This window comes from Thermobia domestica, chromosome 10 (assembly GCF_964235325.1).
Source record: "Thermobia domestica chromosome 10, izTheDome1.hap1.1, whole genome shotgun sequence".
Classification (NCBI taxonomy): domain Eukaryota; kingdom Metazoa; phylum Arthropoda; class Insecta; order Zygentoma; family Lepismatidae; genus Thermobia; species Thermobia domestica.
The window spans coordinates 92,818,119-92,834,297 of record NC_137463.1 but is presented as its reverse complement, the minus strand read 5'-3'; the positions used below and the strand labels follow the sequence as shown (position 1 = coordinate 92,834,297).

The 16,179-nt window shown below is 34.9% G+C and overlaps 1 protein-coding gene across 1 annotated transcript in view; it reads right to left on the bottom strand.

Annotated features, from left to right (window-relative positions):
• Window positions 1-16,179, bottom strand: part of LOC145662569 (SID1 transmembrane family member 1-like) — a 72,314-nt gene that overhangs the window by 30,218 nt on the left and 25,917 nt on the right. The window contains exons 7-12 of the mRNA XM_081728256.1: window positions 15,680-15,768; window positions 13,193-13,316; window positions 8,193-8,340; window positions 5,854-6,051; window positions 3,992-4,109; window positions 265-504 (exon numbers count right to left, since the gene is read on the bottom strand). Coding sequence (XP_081584382.1) covers window positions 265-504; window positions 3,992-4,109; window positions 5,854-6,051; window positions 8,193-8,340; window positions 13,193-13,316; window positions 15,680-15,768 — 917 coding nt within the window. The remainder of the gene's footprint in view (window positions 1-264; window positions 505-3,991; window positions 4,110-5,853; window positions 6,052-8,192; window positions 8,341-13,192; window positions 13,317-15,679; window positions 15,769-16,179) is intronic.

Below are 16,179 nucleotides of genomic sequence, written 5' to 3'. Positions count from 1 at the left end.
GATTTGATTGGACAGCGGTTTACTTCTTCAGAAGATATCGAAACATGGGTCTCTGACTGGATCGCTTCCAAGGATGAGGACTTCTTTCGCCACGGAATCCGTACATTGCCTGACAGATGGGCGAAAGTGGTGGCTAGCGATGGACAATATTTTTCTTAAGGTATTTATGTATTTTGTGTTTGTACTACAGCTTCAATGTGTGCGTACCAACCGCACGAATTAATTCCTAGACCAAATAAGTAAAACGACTTCTTAAATACTTACCTAAATTCCAACGTCCCATATAATATATCTGTGCACTTAATGCAATGCACGTCAACACATGTATAATAGAAAAGCCAATCCAGAAGTACAAGGTGCCTTGCAACACACCAAATAAACCAACAAATATGACACAAGCTAGGACTCCAAATGTTGCATAGGCATTAGCATTGATATCTGGATGTCTTGTTTGATAGATCTTCAACATCAAAAGTACAGATATCACATACATAAAGCTTGTATCTGAAATAGAAAATCATTTAAAAAATAAATAAATATAATAACAATAACGATGGTGACGATGATGATGTCCATATTTCTAACGCAAGGATAGATTGACCTAGCATCCATTAATTTATTTGTATCTCAGGGTATTAAAATAAAATAGATCAAAAACAGACAAGTCGACGGTCAAGACAGCACACTAAAATAAACCGTACATGCGAAACGGTCTATTTGAAATCGGTTGTCGATTGGATAATAATGTATGATGATGATTACTATAGAAAACAAATTACATTATGTAATAACAATGTTAGTAAGTTATGGAAGCTTATAACAAATATTATAGATAAAAATGACAAGAAGTGTGTAGAAATAAATGAACTAAACACTAAAAATGGTCTAGTAACGTTTGAACTTGATCCAATGTTAATAGTCGAAATTTTAATGAACATTTTTCAAGTGTTGGCAAAAAAAAAAAAAAAAAAAAAAAAAAAAAAAAAAAAAAAAAAGTTAACAAAGAGATTGATGATAAAATAAATATCAATTTGAATTACCAAACTAAAGTAGTAAACTCTCTCTCTCTCTCTCTCTCTCTCTCTATATATATATATATATATATATATATATATATATATATTTTAACCCAATCAATGAACAAAAAATTGAACGCTTCATAAATGAATTATCACCAAAAACAACATCTGTTATAGATGGATTATCAGCAAGTGTATTGAAACATACGAAATCAAATATATTAAAACCTTTGCAATATATCTTTAACTTAAGCTTAGAAACAGGTGTATTTCCTAATGATTTCAAGACTGCTGTAATAAAACCTATATAAAAGAGGCTGAAAAGCTGATTCTAATAACTATAGACCCATATCAATCCTCAGTAACTGTGCTAAACTGTTAGAAAAATGTATAAAGAGAAGATTAGTCAATTTTCTTGAACAAAATAAATTCTTTTTATTAAATCAATATGGATTGCAAAAAGGTAAAAGTACGCCAGATACGGTATATTATACAATTTAACAGAGATTGTTTGTAAAAATGTTGATAAAGCTGAAAATGTAATTGCAGTTTTCCCAGACCTAGCTAAAATATTCGATACAGTATCATAAAATCCTCTTAAACAAACTAGAAGGATGTGGAATAAAGGGTATATCGCTATCTTGGTTTAGCAGTTATTTGAAAGACAGAAAACAGGCCGTCCAAATGGGTGATTTTCAAATCAATTATTCACATGTAAAACAAAGAATCCCACAAGGAACTGTATTAGGTCCAATATTATTTTTAATTTATATAAAATGATTTGTGTAATTTAAAATTGGACGGGCATATACAATCATTTGCTGATGACACCTCATTTATATTTACGGATAAAACATAGACAGATGTATTCACGAAAACTGAAACAAAAATGAAGAAAGTAAAACAATGGCTTGATAATCATCAGTTAGTATTAAATACTGAAAAAACAGATATATAAGGTTTTCGCCAACTTTAACAGGACAGCCGGAAAACATGTAACTAAAATTGCATTATTGTCAAAATACTGAAAAATGTAATTGTAGTCCACTTATTAGTGAAAGTAAAGTAAAATACCTACGTATATTTATTGATAAGCATCTAAAATGGTCTTCTCACATTACAATGGTCATTAAAATGGTCATTCTCGTATTACTTAATATAGCCACAATATTAAGAAAATTATTATATAAATTTATTCAATTACGATACATTGTAAGCATAAAAATATTACGTACTGTATATTATGCTCTTGTAAATAGTATACTTACATATGGTATATTAATCTGGGGTGCTGCTTACCCTACTCATTTAAAACCTTTGATGGTTCAGCAAATTTTTTTTAAAAAAGGACTTGATAGTAGACTAGATACACTCTATGACCGATTTTCAGTGTTACCACTATCAAAATTATATTTGCAGAAGGTATTAATGTATGTTAAAAAGAATAGAAACAAATGGGACGAAATAAAGCATATGTACATAACCAGAAATGTGACAAATATTTAGAAATTAAAGCAACTAGTAAATCTATAACTCAATATCAAACATATTACAGAGCTCCGAAGATCTACAATGAACTCCCACTCTGAATCAAAGAGAAAGTAATTTCAAAGTATATGAAATCTTAATTTTGCAGTGTTTAAAAGAATCAAAAAGTATTTAAAAAGTGTTGTTAACTGAAAGTATGAATTATAAATCTTATGTATTATGGTAAGAAAACAAACAAATAAAATACGAGAATCAGGCCCCCACACATGCATTTGCTTATGTGAGTCATTTTCTATCTTTTCTTTATTCTTTGTATCAGAAATACAAACATTTTAGCAATATAGAAATAAGTGCATTGAATTGATCTGCCCGACACCGGAAGATAGACATGACTTCTGGAAGTCCGAAGTCCTGCTATCTCTGAATGCCGGGTACGTTAAGCTCTATTAATAAAGGAAATCTAGGAAGTCTGATTTCCTTTAGAGACGTAATAGCACATAAAATACAAGTAGGAAATTTGATTTGTCAATTTCTGTAGCAATTAACTTTTCTCTTATTCTTTTATTTCATTAATATTTTGTATACTGTTATTTTATAATATATTATGTTTAATTTTGTATGTATATGATTTAATATATTGGGTACACCCAATATATTAAATTTTCTTCTTTCTTTAAATAAATAAATAAAATAAAATAAATGAAAAATAAACTAATGTAATATGCTTTGTTGTGCATATGTGATACGCTCCACTTTCTTTTTGATCTTATAAAGATAGAATCACGTTAGAATTCCTCTAATATGCAAATGGTGAGCATATTAAGCCACTACACTGAACAACAAAGCAGTGAGTGGAAATTCAAATTAGAAACTGTAATATTGTCTATATTAGCCCATTTTTCTTTCATTACGTACAGTTTTGTATGGTGTGTATATATATATTTTTAAAGCATATATCCAAAAAATGACATAAGTATTTCTGAACACTTGAAGATGTTAAACATTTTATTATTTTTACTTAATTTGAAAAGGATTAATATTATCATATTTTAGTTTCCTTATAATGCACTTTTTTCTTCATATTTTTATATAAATTATTTGGAATACTATAACTAAAAATAAATTGTTGAGCAAAGCAAAACAACTTAGTATTATAAAACCAATATCTTGTGACAGTATGTCTGATGAAGCGAAATGGTTAGTTGGCGACAGTGTCAGGATAAATGTCTAAACTAAGAAATTTCAATTACCACTGTTATCAACATCAAGAGGAACAAAAATAATAATCACTAAACATCAATAATACTTTAATTTTAGAAATAACAACTTCATAGGCGTACCTAAGTAACGTACAGTATTTCACTAATTGGATTACACAAACAAACAAACAAAAAGTTTTAAGTATAAACATACATGAGAACACGAGTATGTACATTTTATACATTTTCTCTACTTCTAAGTAACACTACTCGCTTACTACGTACCGAACTGAAAATTGGAATGGTTTGGACATACATGATAGCAACCACTCAAGAATCCTTCCATCATAAGCGCAGCACCCATAGCATAAAACAAACCAAAATGCTGAGGAATACCGTAACACTATAAAATGCAAAATAAATAATTAGAAATCTGTTTTAATTAATTATAGTTGAAAAAAATCAAATAACATGTATTTGTACAAATGCACACTTATTATTACTGAACAAATGATGAAATGGTGAAAGAAAATAAAACTACTCCTACAGCTACGTGATTAAAATTTATTTTAAAATTTAATCCAGTAAAGCAATATTTTTGGAACGTTGTCTTCAGTTTTGTGTATAAAACTATCGTGCATAATTTTCGTTTTACTTTATATTACGAAGATGGTGGTGGTGGTGGTTGTTTTTTCTCAATCTTCGCTATGCCACCAAACGAGAACCATATGAAATGACGAAACGGGAACGAGACAAAACTATTCATTGGTCGTGACTCGCTTCTCATACCATTAGACATTCTACTGTCCAATCGTTGTGGAACACCAAGCTTTAAAATATGTCAAGTGCAATCGAAGTGCCTGTTAATTGTAATTTAATTTTAACTAAAGAACTCTATTTGTGTTTCGTAATGCAGAATAAACTCCCAATATATCGGTTACATACACAAGTAACGCTTAATACATATTGTACATTATCGAGATATTTACATTCTTATTGTTTTAGTATCAATCGACATTTCAAATGTGTATACAAAATAACATTTTTATAATACAAGAAGAGTGGAAAAGTGCATGATGACTGGGAATCGAGCTCGGGATCTACGGCGTACCGTGCCAATGTATTAACCACTACGCTACCAAGTCCGCTCAAGAGCAGCCATGCGCTCTCCTACTCTTCGGTGCTCTTTCACTCAGCACAACAGTTAGGTTGTGGAAAAAGCCACGTGGTCTGAGTTAACGCATCGACACGGTACGTCGAAGATCCCGGGGTTCGAGCCTCGGTCAAGTCATGCACTTTATCATTGTGTATTATTGAATTCGCACCTACAGTTTTGGTAAGTAAAAGTAAGTTCAAATTGGTTGTTTCTTCTTTACATTAATAACATATTTTTAGCTTCCTTTCAATGCCAGTTTTCTCCCAACATCTCCAAACAATTCTTTTCCCATAAATTGATATGTATATAGTGCACTCCCAAATAGTTTACAAATATTTGTCTGACTTGTAATCCAAATGTAAGTCAAGGCAAACATTTGGATAAATATGTTTGTTAGAGCATACAGATTGGTAACCTTACCGGAGCATCTAAATAAATAGAAAATATCATTGATTTAGGCGTTATTAACGATTATAATAGGCGCATTATGGCAGCAAAGGCGTTCTATATTGTGAAGAGTTTGAATAACAGAAAAAAACTTAAAAAACAGGATAAAAATTCGGAAAAATTGTTTTCCCAGCTGCTTTTCCCTAGCTTGTCGTTTCGACTACGTAAAACTGCAGTGAAACAACTTAAAAATCAGCCTGAAACATTACTTGCACATGTAAATATACATTAAGATCAAAATACTATAGTCAGTGCCGTTGATACGGTTAATAAGGAAATTACATCTGTAAAGAAACAAAAGTGCGGCTAGTTGATAAGTTTGTAAGGCTGTGCACTGTAAAATATACTTCATGAGTGGTAATTTCCTTCTATGATGAAGACGTCCGTGATTGAAAGGTGTTCGTTAAGCGAGGTTCACTGTATCAGTTCATATATCAAAACGAAGAAATTAGTGAACAACCATACAAACTTTTCAATTTGCGGCAAGTTGCCTATCAGTGAACAGCAGAATACTTCAAGATGATAATAATACCATAAAGCTTACCCTCTCTAGTCTACTTTGTGCTGCTACAGCTTTCTTATGTAGAATATTTCTGCGATACGTTAACAGAATAAACAGCAGTCCAAGAAGAACGTACCCAATGTTTGAGAACACATGGTTGAAATCACTAAGCAATCCTAATGGATGAGCACACAAAAAATTGTAGTAACATAAATCCTGATTCCCCGTTCTATTTAACACCTGAAAATAAAATAATAATAAACAATTAAAATATGTAACATCTTCTTTATTCGGACATTTTGAATATCAAAATATAATCTAAAGAACTCCTGTAACAAATTAAGGCACTTTACAGCCAATAAATATGTTAGATTTATGTCCATGGTACCTGATTGCAGCAAATGTAACAGTAAGAAGGTTTTGTAACGGCGAAAAGTTTAAATTTCAACGAATTGTCATTATCCTTTGCGCTTTAGCAAAAGTATTAGAAAAACATGCTTCAATATATATTGCACATTTCGTGTGTTTAATCTGCTTTGGAAATTCAGATGTTAAAAATACTTACCAGCATACGAACAAATATTTACTATGTAAATAACAGGACTCCTGTTAAACAATAACGTAATTTATCATAAACACGACAATAGTAAATTAAACGACAAGCCGTCTATGGTATACATATATAGTTCATTTCTATATAGTTCGTACAATATATAGCTCATTTATAAATTGGACGTACAATATGAAAGAATATACTTCTTTTGTCGCAGATGTATAAAGGCAAAAATAAATTCAACTATTAAATTCGCCTATGATAGCTAAAATATTATTCTCGCGAAGGGATCTTTCCAAAAATACCGACAAATTTAAAATTACTTAAAAGTTGACAACTTTTCAAGGTTTGCTAGCAGTAGCATTTTGTAAAACAACATGAACTATTTTGTAGTGATTTCATCTGTTGTTAAAACTGATTTATCCAGATGCTTCACAGCTGATATTGTATATTATACATCGTATTAATAATACACAGAAAATATAATTTGTTGATTATTCCATAAGATTAGCGATTCTTTTAAGTAAGACATATAGCTTTCCTCACTTACAACACTAAATGCATAAGCAGTGCTAAATAATATTTACCTTGGTTGATACCTACAACAGAAGGCATTTTCAATTTCAAAGGTCCTGATATCTAATTCAGTTTAAGTCTTTCCGTTGTGTAGTCCTAAATTATATTTCGATTTTGCTACTTGTTCATTATTTTTCTTAATTAAATTTCAGTATAAGAAAGTCTTTTGATTTTGGTTTCAACGTGAATCGTGCTTTTCTTTACACTGAAATTACTGCAGCTACCTATTTGAGCTATTGTTTTGAGTGGTTTCATTTTTTTCAACAAACGTAAAAAGTTAGTTATTGAATTCTCTATATCTGTGTGTGTGTGTGTGTTTCTGTTATTTGCGAATTCTTCACTTTTGAGCCCTCCACTCGATAGAGCATCAAAAACCATTTGGAAGAAGTGATGTAATTTTTCGCGTCACTCTTACCGTTCCCGAGATATTGGCCAAAAAAGTTCCGATTTCGGGAGATTTAAGGAGCCACATCTCGGGAACCGTAAGTCAGAGAGAGATAATATTTTGTGAATTCTTTAATTTTGAGCCCCCCATTTTGAGCATGTATCTTCGTAAAACAACATATTGTAGAAAGTTTTAACAGAACTCTTAAAACATATGAAAAAAAAAAAAAAAAATTAGTACTCAAGGAAATTATAAATGGATAGATATGTTACAAGAATTGCTTAATGAGTATAATAATAAAATACATTGAACAATTGGTATAAAACCTGTAGAAGTTAATAAGAAAAATTAATTTTTAAGTTCGAACCGGTAATGTTCTTGAAACATTCTCAACTGGTTTTATTTCGTATTTTCTTCTACCGATTTAATCTTTTATTATTAATTTTATAAAGTTTAAAACAGAAGGGGACAGATCAAGATATAGACAAGCGATGTATAAACTATAAGTCAGAAGAGTCATCGTTGGCAGGTCGTTGTCAACGAAACTTGTCATCGGAACTGATCAAAAATTGGTAGCATCAGATATGCTTCTTTAATGTAATTGCAAATATACGTCAATTGTGAACTCTTCACTTATTAGGCATTATAATGCACAATCAATACTGAAAATTCAAACTACACCGAAAGCAGAACCGGTGATTAAGAATAAGTTATTCATTTCTAGTGACATTTTTAAGCATGTATTCTTTTCTCTCTGTTTCACTTCGTAGAAAATTTTATAATCAAACTTACACTAAAATATCGAACCAAATTCTGTTAGTGTACTTTCAAGTACAATAATTACATGAACTCATTACACATCCTTACCAGTTGATACGTGATCACCAACTGCACTACAGGAAGCGCATAGAAGACAGCCACGGTAAGCAAGTTCCATAAATATAACTGGGACTTCTTTCGCAAAACTCTTGCATCTTTGCGTGCTAGATCAGCCACATAAAGAAACGTCTTCGTTCTGCAAAATTAAAGAAATAAATACTTTCTTAAAACAAGTAATTCCTGCTGTTTTCTAAGATCTTACTTTCATCACACTACTATTATAAGACAGTTAACCAATCCTATATAATTATAGTCGTATTGAAGAGAAGTGTTCATCGTGGACACGAGTTATTAGTCTAATTCTTAATAACAAAAACTTTTTCTTCTTTTTTCCATAACACATCAGTGTTTTCTTTTAAATTTTGACGGAATTATCAGAAAAATTCTCTCTAACGCGAAACTTTTGCTTTGCTTATCCTTGATATTGAAAGAGTCGGGAACAACTTAAAGTTTATTATATCTAGAAGTACAAAATGCGACCAGTGATAATAGTCAACATAGCAAGTAAAACAATTAGCTTCATACTCACTACAACGATCTCAACAACTAAGTAGCACTTTCGAGGGACACAAAAGTTAAAAGGGTAAAAGCATGTGGAAAGGTGAAAAGGGTTGAAAATAAAATGACTCGAAGTAAATGGAACATTTTCCATCATATAATATTCAGACAGAATATTTTGACGTGAAGTGGTGTACTTAGTTCGAATCATTCTTTTATCCTTTTCACTTTTCCACATGTTTATACTTTTTTTTTTTTTTTTTTAAAACTTTTTTCAGTGTTGAGACGAGGACCATGTACCTCGAAAGTGCTACTTAGTATTTTAGTACAGTTTATTTCCAAGACTGTCAAAGAAAGGAAAGTTTGATGTTTATTTGGAGTTTAACTTTCCTTTTCAGCACCGAAGAGGCTCTACGCACGATTTCAGAGCCCCAGACTGCCCTTTGAGAGCATTGATCAAGTCTTTCAACCGACCTAATAAACGCCCTCATTCCAAGAATACAACATCTGCCTGTGTATCTGCCAGTGGTAGTCACACAACATATTGATTGTCAATATCCACCGCACACTCAAGTTTCTCCATTTTCTTATAATGCCCACTTAGGGTTATTTCTCATTCAACTCTAATTCCTTTCCCTCTAGAACTGTTCGTGTATTTCTTTCCATTTGTCTTTCATCTGCGATGCTTGCTCATAAATATATAACGCTTATGTGGTGCCCGAGATAGGTCACGCCTGTGATTATTGTACTGTACTTTTGGACACCAGTAGAAAAGTCCCCTTCTTGACACAGCTGTTCTTTGACATTACTGAAGAACAGACAAGAATAAATTATTCTAATAGGAATCGACAAAACTGAACAAGAACCAGTTTCAAATTTTGCAATTTCTTGTTGCTAATGTGCTCATAAAATGAAATTAAGGATATTCACTGTCTACAATCTATAGGAAATATTTGTCAAACTTGCTACTGTCTCACGCAACATGTATTGCATTCCTCTGTAGGTTTTGCTAGCGACTCAAAGATACACTAGCAAAAACGATCATTACAATTTTTTTAAACATCCCATAATTATGCTCCGACTTAAGAAGGCAGTGATGATGATAATGAACGAAATGGTGAAATGAAAAATGGAAGGAAGTGGGAGAACCCCGAAAAAACTCACGCATATAATGTTTGTCCACCATAATGCCCGCTTGGAGGAAGCTGGGATCAAACCAGATTCCTAGCAGCTTTCCAATGTACGAAAATTCATTTTGTGTGTGAATGAATTAATATATATTTATAGTAAGTTCAATTTAATTGTAAGAATGTGTTCAATAAAGTGACTGACTTCGAGTAATAAGCATCTCAAGAAAAGAAAGGAAGAAAGAAGAAAACGGTAACTTAGGAACACAGATGTGTGTTCAAGCACAAAAAGTGTAACAGTAATTAAGGGATCCAATCCAGTGAAATATTCTCGAGAAATAATGGTACTCAACTTTCCTATGTAAAATTTAAGGAACTGATTATACTGATTTTGATTACACGGATCAAAGCATTATCACAAAAGAATCTATATCATTCTCATTCTTCTTTCTATAATTCGTATTAAAGATATAGTACAGCCTGTGATATACCTAGACTAGCCAAAAATACTGTTACAAACTTTTGACGCATGCTGTACATCCGGGGTGAGGAGGAAAGAACCGCCAGTGTGCTCACGGGAACCTTGAACCATTGTGTGCTTGTCTGTGAAAGAGGAAGTATTGAGCTTCAGGTGGAACCATGGAATGGGGCGACTACGAAAACCATGATACCGTGATAGCGTTACATAACATTGGACAATCTGCAAGTGACATTTTCAAAACGTTGCAAAAGCTCCAGATCAGTGGTATCTTTATGTTTCGTACCATTGAGCGCTTCAATGAAACCAGGACTGAAGGATCGTCCAAGAGCGAGTCGTCCACGTAGTGTCACGACTCCAGTAGTCAAAAAAGCTGTGGCGGCTCGTGTGCGGAGAAATGCAGCAAGAAAGCAGGGTATCATGCCCCATGAAATGAACATTTCGAAACGGTCGGTCAATGTCCAGGCTTCTGTCCGAAGACCTTAGACCATGGGCTTATCGCCGAGGTACAGGACATTACCTTGACGCACGCCTACAGAAGCCGAGAGTGGTAAGATGTAGACGTCTCCTACAGCGATACGCCCATCATGATCATCGGAATATCTTCTTCACCGATAAGAAAATATTCATCATTAAACAGTCGTTCAATCGCCAAAACGATAGGGTGTATGCATCAACCTCTCAGGAAGCCCGTAAAAAGGTTCCAAAAGTTCAGAGGGCCTAGGTGTGGTGAGGGTAGAGTTACAGAAGGCTGTTTCATCCTTATGGTAGCAATTTGCAGTCGCCACCAGAGGCGCTAATTTCGCGTCAGCAACGTGACGCACGCAATACGAAGTAGCATGACACTTGTGTACAAGCCGTGCAGAGGAAAGGCATGGTGAGCAGAATGCCGCCGAAAATCGACCCTTTTTGGGAGGGCTACATCGTAGCACTTTCTGATATAGGCTACAGCTATAGCCGAATAAGAACACAGTGCAAGAAGAAAGGTTTCACAGTGCCTGATAAGGGAATTAATGCAGCCATTCATCGCAATGCAAACCCAGAGCAAACCATTGCCATGCATCGTCAAAAGGGGCAAAAGAAACAACCGACTCCACAACGCAGTCAAGACGTCATTGCCAAGGTCCGCCGGTTTGTGACCCAGGAGAATCCACCCACCCAACGTGACATAGCGAGGCGTGTTGGACGGTCAACTGAAACTGTACACCGAATCATACGCGACAATTTGGGACTCAGAAGTGCACACAAGCGGCGGGTCCATGTTCTGAAGCCAATGCACATCGCAGAACGGCGGATGGCATGCAAAAGGCTGTATGATTACCTGGCAGGTGACACATGGCGTTATGTGATCACCTTAGATGAAGCATGGGTCTATTTGACTGGATTCCAGCAGATGAGCGCAATTTACTACCGCTGCAGTGATGGAACCGATCATGCAAAGTGGGTTCGCTCCTGCAAGGAGAGTTTTCCAAAGGGATTTATGGTAGTGACGGGTTTCTGTGCAAAAGGAAAGCTTCCGATACACCTGGTGTCATCAAATGTCAAGGTGAATGCAGCATATTATATCGAGCATGTACTGGAACCCATCTATAGCCAACATGCCCCGGCTTTGTATGGCAATGACACTGACAGAGTGTTCATCCACCAGGACAAGGCCAGCAGCCATACTGCCAAACGAACGGTGGCCTACATGACACGTATGGAACAGGAGACAGGTGTAAAGGCTATCCCATTTCGAGACATCCCCGTCAAGTCACCAGATGAATCCCCTATGGACTTCTGTGCTTTCGGCCTCCTCAAACGGAACATCAATAAACGTCATCCAACCACACTTGGTGGCCTTTGGCATGTGTGCAAGGAGGAGTGGGTGAAATTGGATCAGGCAGTGTTCAATAGAGGTCTCCTTCAGTGGAAACTACGATGTCGTGCAATCGTTCACCAACGAGGCTCTCACATCGAACATGATCGCTGGTGGAAACGGGGTTTTACGCCCTAGGGCACGGGTCTGTACTTCACTACCATAAGGCTGAAACAGCCTTCTGTATTCCAGCGCCACCCAGCTACATTTTCGCGAAAATGGAGACAACACGAGCGCCAAAGTGTACGAAAGCACCATTTTGGAGCCTGCTGTGAATAAATTAAGTGGCACATTGTTTCACAACCAACCGTGGACCTTCCAGCAGAAATCTGCTCCCGCCCACAAGGCCAAGTTCACTCAAGGATGTCTTCAGCTTCTTGTTCCTGATTTCATTTCGCCTGAAGATTGGCCCGATAGAAGTCCGGACCTGAACCTTCTGGACTATCGACAGTGGTCAGCGCTGAAGGGCATCGTCTGCAAAAGGAGACAACCCACCATTGACAGTTTAAAGCGTTCCTTGTTGGCAGCAGTAGCGGAGTTTCTCCTGAATGTCATCCGTTCCACCATAGATGAGTGGCCACACAGACTTAGCGCCTTGTTTGTTCAAAATGTGATCATTTCGAACTATTGTTGGTGTTGGGTGTAGTGAATGTATGTAAGAACAACATACGCAAAGCAAATTAAAATCTTTCTCATGATAGTTGCGTTTTCAGTTTTTCAGTTGTAACAATATTTATGGCGAGACTAGGTATGATAATTAGTATACAATATTACAATTAATAGAAATAGTGATCTTGATGCAAATGACGAGGGATCCTATTACACATATCCCACTGAGAATCATGTATATCTATAATGCTTCGGGCATGTTCAAACTGTTTCGTACGTTTATATGTTTGCTCCGATAGTAACAAAAAGGTAACAAACAGAACGTAACTTCTAAACATTAGTAGTTTATGTACGATACTGTTTCTTTTATCACAAAAAAACATGAGCTATAAAGAAAAAAAAGCAAAGAATACTTTACCTAAAAATATCCTTCTCTAAATTTGCGTCTGCCAGAACATCGATGTCCGTCTCGTCGATTGAAGAATCTGATTCAAATCGTTGAATGGATGCATCTCCAATCGATGAGAGATCACTTATTGGACCTTGAAGGGAACCGGAATTTTATATGAGTATTTTCTTTTTAATTTACAGTATTATACACAGTATTTAATGAAATTCGTACGAATTTTACTTACTTGGAATTCTTATTTCTAAAAATATCTTCCACTTAAAAGCCCTTCCCAGAAGATAAAAAAGGAAATAATTCGATAGCTCCCGGTCACACATCAAGTATCACTAGGGATGTACTTGAACCTGAACCCACAAAGTGGAGGAGATGTGCATATTTCTTGAAAGCTTGGGTCAATGTAAGATCAAAACCGGTTACCAGAATTGGGGAGGTCTCAAGCACGTTACTCATTTTTATTAAAATCTTTAAGTGTGTCCATAAAGTCCATTGCAACCCCAAAAAATCTGAAACAGTGAGACAGATATGAAAACAGAAAAACAGGTCTTTCATCATTTTAAAAGTACAACGTATCAAAGTAAAATTGTACCAGGGTCCCAGACGGGGTCCAACTCAAAATGTAGAAATGGGAAAGGGGTTCAAGTTGAGTATCGTATGAAAGCTGATGTTCAGTGAAACAAGATGAAACAAGTCTCGACTCTTGATGGTATGCCTATGCGAAATGGTAGTGAGTCAAAATGTCAACACAAGCGTCATTGAAAAGTCTATGGCCACTTCTATTAATCTGAAACGGCGAGATAGGTTATATATATATATATATAAACTAGAATGTATCAACACGCTCCCATTTCAACATTTTGAGTTGGACCCCGTCTGGGACCCTGCGAGGGCCCTGGAACATTTTTATACCTTGAACCATTATACTTTTGAAATAATGACATATCCATGTTTTTTGTTTTTACACCTATCCCAACCTTTCAGATTCATACGAGTGGCCATAGACTTTGCAATGAAGATTGTGTTGATATTTTGATCCACCGCTATTTTACACAGGCTTATCGTAGAGAGTCGGGACTTGATTTATCTTCTTTTATTTAACACTATCTTTCATACGATATGCAAGTTGACCCCCCCCCCCCCTTTCTATTTAAAAATTTTGAGTTGGACCCCGTCTGGAACCCTGCGGGTGACCCTGGGACAATTTATTTTACTTTGATACATTGTACTTTTAAAATGATGAAAGACATGTTTTTCTATTTTCATATCTGTCTCACAGCTTCTGATTTTTCGGGATTGCAACGGACTTTGTGGACACGCTTAGATTTTAATAAAAATGAGTAAAGTGCTGCTCCCAAGCGGAATGCATGAGACCTCCCCAATTTTGGTAACCGTTTTTGATCTGACCTTGACCCAAGCTTTCAGGAAATATATACATCACCTCCACTTTGTGTGTTCAGGTTCAAATACATCCCGGGTCAGTGTGAAATGGCGGGCCCAATTTGTATTTCTTTTGTTCAGTCGGAGAAGGTTGCCAGCTCATGTTAATGTTTTGTTATCGTTCCCATAGTGTATGCATATTTTAGTTACTCTCTCCCTGTTTCTTGCTTAACCAACTCTTATCTATGGTAAGTTTTGAATTTCCTTTTAGAAAAATAAATACATTTTCAGGAACAGTATTTCTATTTCATTCTTGGCTCAGAATAAAATTCATGTGTATTTTTTAAATGTTTATGTTTTTACTTTTTCTCGAAATTTTATCTTTTGTGAACAAGGCTCCAGGAGTGAGTCAAAAGCTTGGGAATACAAGATATGTAAGACATTTTCAGGAATCAGAATTTCAAGTAAGTAAAATGATTGTTAAAATTTTTGAGTGTGTTAGCACATTATCATGTCACGATATTCCATTATATATTTAACTAATTTCTTTCACTTTCTTCAAATATTATTAGCTTTGAGTCAATAAGAACTATGTGATGATGTAACTTTAGACATGTGAAAAAGCAACAGAACTTGTTGACATGTGAAAAAGCAACAAATTAAATTAAAAAAAAAAAAAAATCTTATCTTGATAGCTTCTAATTTAATATAATTTATTTATTACTACAGGAATCAATTTCTGATCTCTATCAAGTCTTTTCAACAGATTATAACAGTGAATTTTGTAATATCCAGCAATTGGGAAAATAAGTACAACGATTCTTAGATAGTATACTCTGGCAACCACTTAAGCAGCCATTTGTTTCTAACTAGAATGTGTAGGAGAAATTATTACAAACATCATGGAAATAATTTTTGTTCACTAACAAATCCTTTGTTTTTATACAATATGATAAGCGCTCCCTTTTAATTTCCTCACATCACTTCGCCCACTTTCACAGCATTATAAAATGAGGTGAGAATTTCCCCAAATGAAAATCAGCGGTGAGTGGGATGGGTAGCTTATTGACTTCCACATATACTGAAGAAAAGAAAGAAGAAAAAAAAGCCAGAAACACCTACTATTAATAACTCCGTAGCTAGGTCTTGGAGGAAGTGTAGAAAATGAATCATCATCATACAAACTAGGTTCTTCAGAGTTCCTTCGCTTCCTGAAAAGCAACGTAAAAAATTATAATTACATTTAACAAGATAAAATGAGCTAATTCTATACTGACAGTTATGTCTCTGTGGTTTACATGTGTGACTTCAGGTGGATGCCCTTCATATATAAAGGTCGTCCCATCTGTTGTTGACATACTGTAGTATGAAAGAATGAACATTTCTGTTTTACATCCTCATGATTATGCCCTATAGGTTAGAAGAGGAGCTGGTAGAGTGAGATTGTATGAGAAAAAGAGAAACGGAAGAACTCCGAGAAAATTCATACGATGGTGTCCACTAAGAACTTACATGGTCTGGGATTGAACAAGGGACCCCTCATACCATAGGTGAGCGCTCTGCAACGAAGCTATTGCGCCCCCGATACACTATACCTGTAGTGGTGAAAGTTGTGTGAAATA